Source organism: Pseudophryne corroboree, chromosome 1 (genome assembly GCF_028390025.1).
Source record: "Pseudophryne corroboree isolate aPseCor3 chromosome 1, aPseCor3.hap2, whole genome shotgun sequence".
NCBI classification, from domain to species: domain Eukaryota; kingdom Metazoa; phylum Chordata; class Amphibia; order Anura; family Myobatrachidae; genus Pseudophryne; species Pseudophryne corroboree.
The window spans coordinates 474,084,313-474,098,382 of record NC_086444.1 but is presented as its reverse complement, the minus strand read 5'-3'; the positions used below and the strand labels follow the sequence as shown (position 1 = coordinate 474,098,382).

The 14,070-nt window shown below is 40.3% G+C and overlaps 1 protein-coding gene across 2 annotated transcripts in view; it reads left to right on the top strand.

Annotated features, from left to right (window-relative positions):
• Window positions 1-14,070, top strand: part of ERCC6L2 (ERCC excision repair 6 like 2) — a 377,041-nt gene that overhangs the window by 341,011 nt on the left and 21,960 nt on the right. For both annotated transcript variants that reach the window (XM_063913746.1, XM_063913745.1), the window contains one exon: window positions 12,282-12,436. In XM_063913746.1, coding sequence (XP_063769816.1) covers window positions 12,282-12,436 — 155 coding nt within the window. The remainder of the gene's footprint in view (window positions 1-12,281; window positions 12,437-14,070) is intronic.

The window sequence follows — 14,070 nt, the reverse complement described above, 5'->3', positions numbered from 1 at the left end:
TAAAGCACAATATAAAACCGGCTCTTGAAAATGAAGATATTAGAAACATCTCTCTTCACAGAGAACACAGACCAGACAGTTAAATGAACTCTCGTTTCAGTGTGAGTTTGTGGTAGGTCTTGTAACTGATTGGCATGGATCCCAGAATGCTGATTTAAGACAATTCAAGGATAATTCATGGTTGCCTAAGGCATACACTAGAATTAAACCTACAGTATTGTATTTACTGTAACATTTTGTACCTCCCAGGCAAAAATCCTTTGACCAGTTAAATTGAAAAGGGCAAGTTTCTTAACATGTTTTCACAAATGCAATTAAAACTTTTTTTTGTTCCTTTGAGTTGCAAATGCCATCTGTGTTGATGTATTTACAATACTTGTTTTTACAGTAATTTCAGGTTTCTTTTTTTCTTGCAGAGACAAGTGAGTTAATGACTTTCTAAGTTTATAGGATTTGGATGTTCTCCCAATAAATGTGTTTTCATCTTCTCTATTTGAACAGATGTGTAAACAAAAGCATTGTTGCCTCACGTACAGTACTTTGGTGTCCTTTTTAAAAGTGAATGAACATAGGAAATATTAAAGATATAAAAAAAATTGACATGCCTTGACTGGTTGTCTTGCAAGCTGTTACAACATATAATTCTTTGTGATTTTTAAAGGTTTTTTTTTCCTGTACATATTCAGAGATATATGGTTTTATGTAACTGAATTCATATTGTTTAAGTATATCATCATCCCCCACTCAGGGGTGCAGCCAGAGGGGGATGGGCATGGCACGCGGCCTGGAGTAGAAGTAGCCTACAGGGGAGCCATTATCATAGATGGACAGAAGGGTGATCCATGATGCAACTCGCTCAACTGATTTGTGTGCCCCTGACCCTTTCACTATAATAGTTGGTGTTTTTTATAACTATTGGCAGAAAACCATCTATGGCTGAGCCACACATATTTAGACCTTCACCTCAACATCAGGCTACCACCAGCAATGATGAGACAAAAGTGGCTTGCCATTGACAATAAAAACACTTGCCATCATCCATAGACCATCAGTGATTAGCCCTAGTGTAGGCACAGTGGCCCTCATTCCGGTCTGGTCGGTCCTGCACCCCACGGTGCAAAGTACAGATGTTCGGTACTTTGCGCATGCGCAGGACCCGTTTTGTTTGCGTGCGAACAGGTCCTGCGATGCAGGATGGCATCAGACTGTCAGTGATTTACAGTCTGATGCCCTTTGGGGTTGGGGAGGGGACTACAGAGGCCTCTGTGAAAACGGAGGGAGGTGCGTCGCCACCGTTTAGGGGGAGCGAGGAGGCCAGGATCTCCGTCATGCACAGAGATTTCCTGACCTCTCGCAAGGATCTGGGATGGCGGCTTGCACGTCCTCGTGGGTGATGCAAGCCACCCGATGGTATTGTAGTTATCTACTGCAGCAACAGGCATGTACATTGTAATAACCGCAATTAACTGCAACAACTTAAATCTAAAAATAACACTTGCCATAAAATATTATGTAGGTCTCTGCAAAAATTAAAGACGTCATAAAAAGTAAAACAAATAACTATATAAAGTTTTTAAGCATTAAAACTATAAACCACCGGTCACAATACCGATCCGGGATCCTGTGAGATGGTGGGGGGCGCAATAAAGCCCCTAGCAAGTTCGGTGGCTCGTTGTGCTCGCCACATGTTCTATTCCCACTCTGGGTGTCTTGGACACCCACGAGTTGGAATAGTTCCTGTTGGTCGGCACTTTGATCGAGCGGGATGTAGTGGTCGGTATTGTGACTGGCAGTCTCCTGAACTACATCCCATTTTTACTTATTTCCAATATATGTTACATGGGAAAAATGTGTAGACCTGAACATCTCACCCATCATGTGGTTTCTGAATACTTGCATTCCAAAATAATGGTCATTAATATGGATTTGGCTGCCCCTTTGCTATTATAGTGTTGTCCACTCTTTTGGGAAGGCTTTCCATTAGATTTTAGCTGCGAGGATTTGCATTCACTCAGCCACAAGCGCATTAGTGACATTGGCTGATAAGGCTTGACTCACAGTTGGCATTCCAATTCATCCTAAAGGTGCTCGCTGTTGAAGCTGGGGTCTGTGCAGGCCATTTAGATTCTACCACACTAAAGTTATCAAAGCATTTTATGACCTCATTTTGTTCACAGGGACATAATAATACTGAACAGAAAAGAGCCTTCTAACTCTGATCACTAATTTAAAAGCATAAAACTGAATGTCATTTTATGTGTAGCATTATTGGTTTAGGACAGACCATGAAAACAGCTGCAGACCATTATTCCTCCTTCACCAAGCTTCATAGTTGACAGTACTCCTTTTTAAGCAGAAAGCATTCTCCTGGCTTCTTGCAAACCCAGATACATCTATCAGACCACATGGATAAGAGAATGCTTATTCGCCATTCCGAAGTGCATTGGCGGCATGCATATTGCACCGCTCCAATGTTTGGCATTGCGCATGGTGTTTTGAGGATTGATTGCAGATGCTCAACCATGGAAACCTAGCCCATGAAGCTTCTAACAAAGAGTTATTTTACTGTTGTTTATTCCAGAGGAAATTTGGAACTTGGTAGCGAGTTTTTCAACTATGGACAGACACGTTTTCTATATTACATAGTGGTCCTGAGGTTGTGTGGCTTTCTATTTCATTGCTGAGCTGTTTTTGTTCATAAACATTTCCACTTCAAAATTAACAGCACTTTCCTTTGACTTTATCTTCAATATTTTACTTCAGAGATTGCATGGGTGATTTTTACACACCTATTAGCAGTGGGGGTGGCTGAAATAACCAAACACACTAATTAGAAAGGGTGTTCTCATGCTTTTGTCCATGTACTGTACCTTTGTTTAGAGATGTTACTATTCCCAGTTTGAAAGTGCTTCTTAGAAAGCATTTCCAACAATATAAAAATGTAGGACAGTATTGTCCTAAGGTTATGGAATATGCCAGTGGGATTTTTCACGGCACCCCTAGGCCAAAAGATTCCTATAGAGATATTTAGCAAAAATATTCAATTAAGTAAATTGTGTTTTTATGTCACCCTTAGGTTCAGTTGTGTGGTGCAGGACAGGATTTGCTTCTGTTTGTCCACATATTTTATGATTGACAACCACCAGCACTGGTTTTGCCTATTATATTGACCATAAATAACTTTAATTGGTCTTGGATCACCGATCCAAGGCACCCCTGCAAGTTACCCGAGGCACCCCAGGGTGCCACGGCACACAGTTTGAGAACCACTGGAATATACTATAATTGAAGCTCAGTAAATAATAAAAGTTCATCAATGTTTATTGATAAGATGCACCGTTTCTGCAGCACCATACAATGGGTAAGATGTAACTACATAAACCAGAGTAAGGTAATAAGCCTAAGTGAAAGAATCGGTCTTTGTAGGGTGTACCAGGCAAGTAGAAGTAAGGACATAGCTAAAGCGTTAAACAGTAGGTAGGCATCAGTACTTGAGGAGATGCCAATGTGTTTACAGCCACTCAGCCACTAGGACAAGATGAAAGCAAGAGGACTTGTAGGCTGTACTAGGCCTTTATGGAGCAAAGCCACAAACTTGTAATCAGATGTTTTGGATTAGATGTAGCAGTGTCCTTAAACAAGTGCCATACATCAAGTGTGAATTTGGTAAATAAGACCAGCAGGCAATGTATACTGCCAAACCTCTTGCAAGAGGTATGAAGGTCAGTCAGGCAAGGGAAGTCTAGTAGAAATGTCTACAGGGATTGCATTAACGCCCCTCTCTGTGTGCCAGGCCCTGTGAGACTCTGCCAGCGCTGGGTGTCTTTTTTGGTAGAAAATGTGTCTTTGTCGCAACACAATGCGACTAGGACACACCAGGAGACTGTGCTGATAATGTGATATGACACTTGTATATCTGTGTGCGACCGAGTCTCTGAATCTGTATATGAAGTTCTACAATTTAGCAGCCGCAGCTCTCATTTCACATTATCAGCACAGTCTTCATGAGCATCCTAGTCACATTGCATTGTGACTAAGATGCATTTTTGGTAAAAAAAAGACGCCTGACACTAGCAGAGCTGCACAGGACTTGGTGGCTCACTCACGCTAGGCATCTCCCGCTGCATGGTATATTGAGGCTTAATGTATGAAGACACATCTGTATCCCTGAAAATTATTTCACAGTATAGGTCAATATGATATGATGTACGTGCCCTACTCCAGCTGCTGTGAAACTACACATCCAGCATGCCCTGCCACATTGTTGTTGTTAGGGCATGCTAAACATGTGCGAGGACATGCTGGAATGTGTAGTTCAGTTGGAAGGCCAAATGTAGCCTACCCCTCTGTTGTATAATAGAGCTGGGAGCTGTTGCCTTTAAGTACATGAAGACCTCATGTACAGTAACTTGAAAAAAATATATGGGGTTATGCAAAGGCAAGGGTCAGTCTGAGGTACAGCTTCCTCCCCTATTCTCCACTACCTTTGTATTTTCACCAAATAGTGGGATCTATGTACACTGGGTAATGCATACTTGCCGACCTTCTTGCTGCCTCCTTCGGGAGGAAGCAGCCAGGTCGGTATTGCGGAAGGCGTGGCACGGTATATGGGGGAGAGTAGGCAAGTATGGGGTAATGGCCTCTGTATGTACTGGGTGACCAGGCAGTGGGCTTTGTATTGTATTTTGCATCTATTAGTTTCTATTGTACATTGGCCATTTGAGAATGTCTAGGAAATGGGCTTTGTCTTTTATACTTAATTCAAGACATTGTTTTATGTATGGTAATGTGAATAAAGACCCTGAACAGCAATAAAACAAATGAGCACATCTGAAAAGCTGCTGCTATTGGAGTACTACTAACGCCTCAAAATGAAACACATGTGGGAAAAGGTGTGAGCATTGCTATGAGTTATTTATTGTACAAAATACTTATATTAAAATATAATATATTAATAAGTAAATATACGAAAATGTACTGTATATGCATAGAGCGAAATAGAATATCTGCAGAATTAATAAAACTATAGATTATTATAAAAGTTAAGGTCTTGCTGTTAAATGGTGTCATGAAATTCACTTAACAATATTATTCTATACACAGTGATCAAAATAAAATACCTCTATTAAAGACATTTTATAAATGTATTAAAAATAGAAAATAATTCAGCAGATAATAATCAAAGATAACAAGTTAATATTCAGGTTAATTTTTGGAAGTGTCTTCTGGTAATAATTTAATCTGACCCTAATTGTCAGCTCTAATTAAAATAAACGTTAATATGTTTAATTGAATCTCTGTTCTATTTTATTATATCTGTTGCATTTATTATTTTAAATTGATAGATACATGGGGAGGGGGGGTTTCAATTGCCAGCAAGTATCTCGCCCAGCCGAATTCCTGCAACACCTGCCATGAAGTGTGGTGGCGAGATCTCGCTCAAAAAAGTTTGGTACTTCACAGGGTAGCAAGCACTATTTGGGCGAATTAGGCCATCTGAAGGATTTTGTTCTTATCTGAAAGAGAACGGTTTTTGTGTGTTTCAATGCTTTAACAATATTTTTCTACAACTCCAAACTTATGAATGGTATTATCTGTGCAAATAGATCTTGAACACATTCATGGTTCCGTACAGTTGAGAGATATTACATATTTTGGAATCCAAGAATGCAAATGTGTGATTACTAACCTGTTGTTTTTGACTAGCGCTGCTCACACTTGTTTCCACGTTTATTGATTTATGTCTTGTACACTAGTGTAGCACCTGCTCATCTGGATTCTTCTCTCACTGGATTTATGACAGGGTGAGATTAAAAAATTCTTCTTGGCATTGCCTCTGCTTGAGCTGTTTTCAGTCACCCTCCCCCGCAAAAAAATAAAATAAGAGGGGTTCACCAGGGATTAATTTGTGTCACCCCAATCTACGAGGGATCTAGGAGCAGTGAACCTGTTTCTCTTTTCTTCCCCAATACTTTGATAACCTAATATGGATGGTGATATTTTTGATAAAAAAAATTGCTTGCAAATATTTAGGACTTTTAATAAATATCAATATATCACATCTGTCACCTAATATTTGTATTTCAATACCTTAACTAACATGTAATAGAATTACCAAACCCATTCAGTGTTAGACCGGGGAAAGCAGTGGCATGGGATCATGCTTAAGGGGTCTGGCCAGTCACTACAGAGCCTTGGTCAACTATTAGGAAGGACATAGCCTGCAGACAACATGGATACGTAAGACAGGTACACACTGGGCGACCTCCCCTAGTTAGCAATCAGCGCTATATCGGTATAATTATGTAACAATGTTTTAACTAATTTTAGTACCGTGATAGCATACTGTGTTTGACCTTAAACTGCAGATAATGTAAATTATGAATGTCTGCAAAGCTTACTGATCATATTGACAGATATTGGTCCTATTACTAATGTTATTTCTGGAATCACTGTTCTGTTTCATTGTGATATATTTAGCAAATCTTCCAAAGAGAACAAGTGGAGGTGTTGACCATAGCATCCAATCACATTCTAGTTATCTGTTACCTTGTACATTTTATAAAGTGATAGCTATAATTTGATTGCTACTGTATGCGCAATATCTACATTTGTCTTCTTTACAAGGTTTGATAAATCTCACACATTGTATTTAATCACTGTTCTGGTTAATTCTTGGGACTCCCTTCTGGTAATGTGCATAGGGGGTCATTCCGAGTTGATCGCTCGCTAGAAGTTTTTAGCAGCCGTGCAAACGCTATGCCGCCGTCCACTGGGGAGTGTATTTTAGCTTACCAGAAGTGCGAACGCATGTGCAGCCTAGCTCTGCAAAAACAGTTTGTGCAGTTTCAGAGTAGCTCTGAACCTACTCAGCGCTTGCGATCACTTCAGCCTATTCGTGTCCGGATTTGACGTCATACACCCGCCCAGCGAACGCCCAGCCACGCCTGCATTTTTTCAGACACGCCTGCCTTTTTGCAAACACTCCCTGAAAACGGTCAATTGACACCCAGAAACGCCCCCTTCCTGTCAATCTTCTTGCGGCCGTCAGTGCGACTGAAAACTTTGCTAGAACCTGAGCACAACCACAAAGCACCATACGCATGCTCATAAATGCCATTTTTTTTTCACCTGATCGCTGCGCTGCGAAAATCGTCAGCGAGCGATCAACTCGGAATGACCCCCATAGTCTCTTGTGGGTCTATTGGGTGGATGCAACAATTAGCTATGTAGTAATAATAATTATTGGATAGGTAAATAGGGCTTAGTCGCCATGGGGTAGGGCTAAAGAAAGCATAATCCTCCACTTGGACACAGCTGAGCCAGAAGTCTGGGATTTGTTGAATGAGGCCTCGTGTTTGAGATAATTGTATGCCATATAAAATGGCATAGGCAAACATCTTTACATTGCATTTTCTTTCCGTCCCCATAAATTTTCAGTCTTTCTATAAAATGCTTTATATTTAGTGGGTTTCAGTTTCTTACATACCAAAATTAATTTCCTGTCCTTGTCTACAAACTCAAGCTACATCATCAATATCGGTTCATAGGAAAATAAAATGTCAGTGTCTGGTATTAACACACAGTAAAACTTAGCCTCCCTAGTACTTGAAGAGAAATTGACATAACATATTGTATATGAGGTTGATGGATGTCATCCTCCTGCCATCCTTGACTCAAAATGTGAAATACAGTTGTGTAATGTTAAATTCAAAGATTATTTTACAGAATGTTTTTTCCATTAGGATCTCCTCAGTCAACCAAGCTGTCCATTGGCTTTTTGTTAGGTGACACTGACTTGCTTTTAACACGGTTTAAAGGAAAAGTGAAATATTTCTTGCAATGTTGCTGGAAGAACGTAGCTGGAAGGCATTTCTGTAGTGATGTCAAAGGAAGCTGGAAACACTAATGACTTAATCACCCGTCAAGAAACGAGTAAAGCCGAATAAAATATTAATGATATTTTATTCAATCTAAGTTAACTCCTCATAGATTTTTTTTTATGTACACTGGAAGGAAATTCACATCATTTAAAATTTAATGCAGTGACTGAAGAAGTATTAGAGGGTTATGAACTCCATAAAAAGTTGTTTATAAAATACATTAATCTGTATAAATTAACAGATTTAAAAAAAATATTCTTAATCTAATTTTGGCAAATATTTCCAAAGTTCTTTTGGTACGATAAGTCATTGAAATTAAAATTCAATTATTTGCCTATTGTTTTGTTTGCTTCCTGTGTTACTAGTTTAGCTTATGTAATGTTTGATGTATTCACATAAATTTTTATGTATATTTAAGGTTTTTTTTGAAGAATTAAATTAAATATTTGTTCATAAAAAAAAAATTTGATGGGTTCACACATGAGTACATGAGCATAATAATTATGCTGGCAGTATTTAGTTATATGTTATCAGATATAATTATCATATAATAATCACATGTCTGGTAACTACCCAAGATTGGGTTTGCACCTATAATTATACAGCGCAAGGCAGCTGTAATATGCATTTTGCTTGTTGTCAGATTTTGATGTTATGTTGGCTATTCTTTAAAAATACAGGGTTTTATATTTCCTATTCTTCTTAAAATCTAGATCAGTGGTCTCCAACCTTAATTGGGGTGTGAGTTACTTTCGGAAAATAAAACCTCTGAAGGAGCTCCCCCCTCCCCCCAATGCGCATGCGTTCCTGCGAAAGTGGGTGTGGCCTCACAACTACAAGTAATGCCCCCCTTGCGTAGTGCCAGATACACAAATAATGCCCCTCAGCAGTGCCAGATACACAAATAATGCCCCCCCACCCCACCCCCGGCAGTGTCCCATACAGTGCCCGATACAGTGCTAACCCTTGCTGGTTTCTTCTTCTGCCGCCGGTGCTGCTCCTCCTGTATGAGGGACGGAAGGGGAGGAGAGCGCAGTGCGCGCTTCTCCTGTGAAGTCCAGAGAGCGGCTGCGGTGAGGGTGACAGTCTCCGGCGGCGGCGGGCATTTAAAATATGGTGCCGGTAAGTAAGCCAATCAGGTGCCGCCACTGCCGGTCCACAAGCTCTGATTGGCTGACGGCCGGTACCATATTAAAAATGAAGGTAGGACGAGTGCCAGTGATTGCCCAAGCCCGTGCGCTCTGTGAGCTACTGAAAATACTACGGCGAGCTAGTGGTAGCTCGCGAGCTACGGGTTGGAGATCACTGATCTAGATGTATTCTGTCACAGTGGGGATATTTAAATTGCAGTACAACTTTAACCATTTTATGGAGTCATATTGCAAATTTGAAGTAGCTAATAGACAGATTTTTCCACCTTAAAAATAGTTTGACCACCTCAATTAGCTACACTCTAAGAACCTGAGTTGGAAAGCTTGTAAGCTTAATGTAAAAATGTTTTACATGTAATATGTCACACTGAGCGTAAGTATAATTTGAACTTTTATTTAGTTGCAGTAATCTTGCAGATTCGGGGAGGTTCACATGCAAATTCAGTAGACTAGTGATGTAAGCATGCAGGTTAAACATGGTACTTTCAGATGCATTCCATTAAAGTTTGCATATATCTTGGAATACATCACATTATAGATGTCAATTTTTGCACTTACCCCATGGTTAGTGATGATAACTTCTATGTAAATGGACTTATAAGTATGGTTTCTTATAAGTTTCTTAAAGTATGTATATTTTGCCTCTGTATTTTTTTTTTATTTTTTTTTTTGCATAATTATGTCCAACTTTAAGTCAGTCCTAACTGCATACCTCCCAACATTTGGAACTTTGAAGTCGGGACTCCTGGGCTCAGCTGAAAAGGGGGCATGGCCTATTGGAAAAGGGGCGTGGATGGCACGATTGTGGGCCACGCCTTCAATTTCCGTCACACTGTGGGCACAGCCAGCGCTCTGTGAGCTGCTGGCCATGCCCCCAGTCCCTTTACCTCACTGGAATAGACGCTGTGCGCATGCGCACAGCGTCTATTCACCGCTGCTCTGCTTTGAACTGAGCAGAGCAGCGAGTGACAGGAGCCTCCCAACTGAATATCATCTATTGTACAAGAGTGGAATGTTCTACGCGGCTATGTAGTTCTCTGTGAACACGTTTCTTAGGTTCTATGCCTTTGATACTGCCGCCTCCCAGGATGCTTCCTTTGGGCGCCGCGTTCTCATACCTGCTAAGGCACGTCCCCTCCCTTGAGGAACTGCTTTAGGACAACCCTGTTGATTCCCTGTGGAAACCAATGTAAACTGCTGCAGAAAAGGAGAGTTATGGTAGACTTACCATTGTTACAGATGGAGCCTCCCTTATCCTTGCCCTCCCGATCGCAGGCGTGCACTCCCGGCGTGACTAGGCGATCCGTCTGCCTAGTCACGCCGGGAGTGCACAGAGCCGCTTTCCACTGTAAGCGTCTCTGTCTGGGCGCACGCCCGGACGGAGATGCTCACAGCGTCCAGACGGGCGCGCCTAGTCACAGATGGAGCCACGACTAGCGTGGCTCCATCTGTAACTCTCTTTCTGCAAGGTACATTGGGTACCACAGGGTGCCCGCCCTGACGCACCTAGCTTCTATGGGTTTGTATAGCATTAGCCTCTGGTCCCTTCTCCTGTCGTGAGAATGTGGGGTTCTGTGTGACCAACATCTAACTTCTCTCTTACCTGCTCCTGCATTGGACTGGTTAACAAAACTGAGCTCTCAGTGCCTGGAGGCGCGGTTATAGAGTAGGCCCCAATGCATCCTGGGACAGCCTAAAGCTTTAGCCTGTTGGTGCCTCTGGATCAAGATGCACTCTACCCCCCGATATTTCCCTGTGGAACCCAATGTACCTCGCAGAAAGAGAGTTAACAATGGTAAATCTACCATAGCTCTCCTTGTCTTTGTTATACTGGAACACTGCATTATTACAGATTTGAACATGGCTCTGTAATAAAGCAAACTGAGGCGTCCATTTGAGTCAATAGTATTTGTCCATATTCTTTTTGTATGTTGTGATTGTGATGTCTGTTCTGGTGGTAAGCCAAATTGTAAATAAAGTGTCAATATTTATCTCATATCTGATTATCAGCAAAATAAATTTGTTGGTTTGTGTAAGAAATGTGAAAAAAAGGGTTCTAAATGCAGCCTTAGGGAGGTATTCAACTAGCGCAGAAATCGCGTCAATTTACCGCGATTGCCGTTTTTGCCATTTTTGCTGCGAAAGTCCCATTTTGCAGATATGCCTGCTCACGGGATTGCCGCGACAATTGGTGCTGAAAGTGAAAAGTGAAAAATGGGTAAATCTGTCCGTACAGTATAAAAGTTTATTATTGGTTACAATAAAAGTATTTCTGGTACTTAAATTGGGTCAAATGGCTGTCTATATGCATTTTTTTGTTTTAATGTCAAAAAAATTATAGAAAGCATTTTTTTCCCCCCGGCAAAATAAGTGCTAAAATTAAACTTTGAGTTCATAAAAATGTGTATAACTATATATTTTGGTCGTTTTAGGGGACTTTAAAAAAAAATAGGAAATAGACCGATTACTCTCATCTGCAAGTCTAAAAACACTTGTCCCGCTTATAAAGCACCCAAATTTACCTGTCCCATACCTTGTACCCCAATTTCCATCATTTTGCACTTTTTCACCCCAAAAATGACATGTTATTATCAGGCAATTAAAAATAGTTAAAAATGTCTAAGTGCCTAATTAGTCATTCAGGGGTTTGTCCCAGGGGTTCATAACCAAATCCCGACATTTTTAACAGAAAATAGGGATTTTCCCCAAGTTTTTCACCTGCTCAGAGTTGGTGAATTGAAATTCATGGTAAAATTACTGTGAAAACGTTTTTGCGGACAATTGAATAGGCGTTTGACAAAATTACAGTGAATTGCTGTAATTTTGCATCTTTTTACAATGAAAACGCATTTTCGCCAGTAATTGAATACCCCCTTAGGCAACAAAATGCATGGTCTCTCCTCTGTATTCTTTTATACTTGGTAGTAAGAAGTATCACAGCCCAGCATTTCCAGGAACATTTGTAGTGCATCAAAATCTGTGAATAGTGACCTTCTGGCATTTGTTTAGTTAGTAAACTATGTTCTGACATTTTATGAAAATGGTGTTACTTAGCATTTCATTGTTATCGGTTGTTCTTTGTTTACAGAGATTTTGGATCACATGTGGTTTACTCTTAAAACGTTACATATTTTCTTTATGTTTGTGGATGAATTTGTAATGTAATACATGTATATATATATATATATATAATTAAAGCAACTAATCAACTTCATCAGTGTAACTGCATACATGTTTCTTATTTTAGGAATGTGATCTAACCACAGCAGAAGGATTGTCGCAAGTAGACGTGGTGCAAGACAGAGGCCTGTTACTTTATCCTTTGTTGCACAAGCAGAAAAAAGTCCATCAGCTTGGTGAAACAATGTTTCTGGTTGGTGAAACACCCAAAACAATTAGAAAGTAAGTGTTATCACAGCAATATGTAGTCTCCATGTGCTATTATTGGTAAATTAAGGGAAAATCCAATAAGAAATGTCAAACATCTGAGCAGACTTTCTTTATCCTATAACATACAGTTTTGTGAAGTCATTATAAATTAGTAGAAATACTCATCTGGATTCCAAAAATAAATTGGTTCTGTTAAAAGCTTGTTAATAGTCAGCTCAGTAACAGTACCTCTGGCGCTTAGAACAGAAACCTTTGCTTACCTTCACAGATTTAAATAATACTGAATCTCAATCTTCCCTAATCGCCAGCTCTTTTCAGAACACATGAATTGAATTCAGTGGTTCTTTGTCTTAAAACACAGATCTCCTGGTTCTGCACAATTGGATCATTGTCAGTTATGTAACAAAGAAGGATCCATTGGCAGCTCTAACAATTTCAAATGTATCCAAGTGCAAGTACAGTAGTTCTAAACCTTAACCACATAGCACTTGTGACAAAAGTAGAAAGCCATGGTATGATCCATTACATCACCATACAGACATTTTGTAATTGGGTATAAACGTCATTATTTTAGCCTCATAAACAATAGGTCTGGAAAGGCATTGGAAGGGTATCACACTGAGTTTTTTTTTCATCCATAGACCGCCATTTGTGTACTGTAAGTAACGGTGGGGGAGATATATTATACCCGCACGTATCATGCAGGTATAATGCTTCCTGCTTCGCCTCTCTACCGAGGCAATGCAGGAGGTAGTAGCGCCAAGATGTATAAACATCTCATTTGCCTAACTAGGGGAGTGAAAACTCCTGTGTTGAATGAGCAACAACACCTGCAGCTATCAAAATCAACAGCTGCAGATGTCAGAATGGTCAGTACATTGCCCTGCGTTATCGTGTGCTATCTTATAGATAGCAGCGCCGATATAGACAGGAGTGTATACCTGTAGCGCCCCCGTCATTGAACACACTTCTCCGCAGTCATACATGGGGGAGAATCTGCATCAGTGCACATAACGTGCGCTAATACCACTTCTCTCCCGTAACGCAAGATAATACTTTTACCGAAGGATTTAATGAACCCTAATTTTCTGATTGTTTGCAGCACAGGTGCCTCCACTGGTTGTTGCAATAAAATGGGTTTATGAAACAAAGGAGTTAGGTGTGCTAAGGCCATTCCATGATATGAATCCTAGTGTCTTGTTCTTTTCCTTTAAGGTAGTTCTGACATAGCCTGGAGGTATGTTTTGCAACATTATATTGCTGTAGAATGAACCCTTGATCAACTAGGCGTATACCAGAGAGTATTGCTTGGCACTGCAAAATGCTGTGGTAGTCCATTTGGTTCAGTTTGCCATTCACTCTGTGCAAGTCACTGATTCAGGATACAGCAAAAGAGCCCTAGACCATCATGTTTCCCTTTCATGTTTAACAGTTGGTGTTACAGGATTTTATTTATTAAGCGGCAGTTTGTTTAAATCTGAAATGTAAAAGGTCAGTGCTTTTATTAGCAAAACCTGGGGCTTGACAGTCTGTCTATCTTCTAATGCTTCTTTCCAGCAAATGTATCTATTATATAATATGCTATGGTGTCTATCCTTCACAAGCACAGTGGAGCCACCTGTACATTCATGACCCCTGCTGACCAC